This window comes from Monoraphidium neglectum, assembly GCF_000611645.1.
Source record: "Monoraphidium neglectum strain SAG 48.87 unplaced genomic scaffold scaffold05408, whole genome shotgun sequence".
NCBI classification, from domain to species: domain Eukaryota; kingdom Viridiplantae; phylum Chlorophyta; class Chlorophyceae; order Sphaeropleales; family Selenastraceae; genus Monoraphidium; species Monoraphidium neglectum.
In genome coordinates this window covers 2,340-3,228 of record NW_014008222.1, presented here as the reverse complement: position 1 = coordinate 3,228, position 889 = coordinate 2,340, and the positions used below count along the sequence as shown (strand labels likewise).

The 889-nt window shown below is 71.3% G+C and overlaps 1 protein-coding gene across 1 annotated transcript; it reads left to right on the top strand.

Annotated features, from left to right (window-relative positions):
• Nucleotides 1-131: 131 nt before the first annotated feature.
• MNEG_15529 (hypothetical protein) lies at nucleotides 132-575 on the top strand (the record flags this gene model as incomplete). The annotated part of the gene is made up of 2 exons (XM_014036000.1): nucleotides 132-194; nucleotides 432-575. The coding sequence occupies 2 exons, from the start codon at nucleotides 132-134 to the stop codon at nucleotides 573-575; spliced, it is 207 nt and encodes a 68-aa protein (XP_013891454.1).
• Nucleotides 576-889: the final 314 nt, after the last annotated feature.

The window sequence follows — 889 nt, the reverse complement described above, 5'->3', positions numbered from 1 at the left end:
CCGCGGTGCTGTTTGCGCAGGGCGTGCTGGGGCCGCCGTCGCCCATCCCCACGCAGTGCATCATCCTCAAGAACGTGTGGCGCGCGGAGCAGACGGGGGAGCCGGGCTGGGACGCAGAGATAGCGGAGGACATGGGCGAGGAGGCCAGCAAGTGCGGGCAGGTGCTGCACATGCACGTGGACGCAGCCAGCCAGGTGCGCGGCGGCGGTGGCGCTCTCAATTCGACGGGTGCGGTCGCGCGTGGAGGGGCGGCCCTGGTGACCGCCTTGATGTGACTGCAGCCTGGGGAGGCTGGTGACCCAGTGCCAGCGTGCCGCCCCGTCCCCGTTCCCGCCTGCTTTGCTTCGAGCTGGACGCCTGCAGCCATCCATACCTCACCACCTCACCCCTGACGCACACGCGCCCGCCCCGCACACGCACACATGTTGCAGGGGTTTGTGTACCTGAAGTTCTCGGCCCCCGAGGGCGCGCAGGCGGCTCACAAGCTGCTCAACGGCCGCTACTACCAGGGCAACCAAATCTTGGTCGAGTTCCAGTTCGTCGCGCCCTACAACGCACACTTTGGCCTCGCGTGAACCCGCGCCGGCCCCGCTGCGGGCCCGGCGGCGCGGCGCAAACCCGCAGCGTAGAGAGGCGCGCGCCCGCATGCGTTTGGGCGCCCTGGTTGTGCTCGGCCGCCGCCCCTGCAAGACGCGCCCCGATCCCTGCTGTGCGGCCGCGGCAGGCGACAAGAGCGACCCGCGGACGTGCGTGGCGCGTCCGGAGGCGGCCTGGCGGCGCGGAGGCTCGTCGTCAAGCGTTTGAGCCCTCTTGGAAGGCCTCAGGTCGGGGCTTGCGGCGGTCGCGTCCCCCACGGTGGCCCCTCATGCAGGTGTCGCCGCGGCGCCTC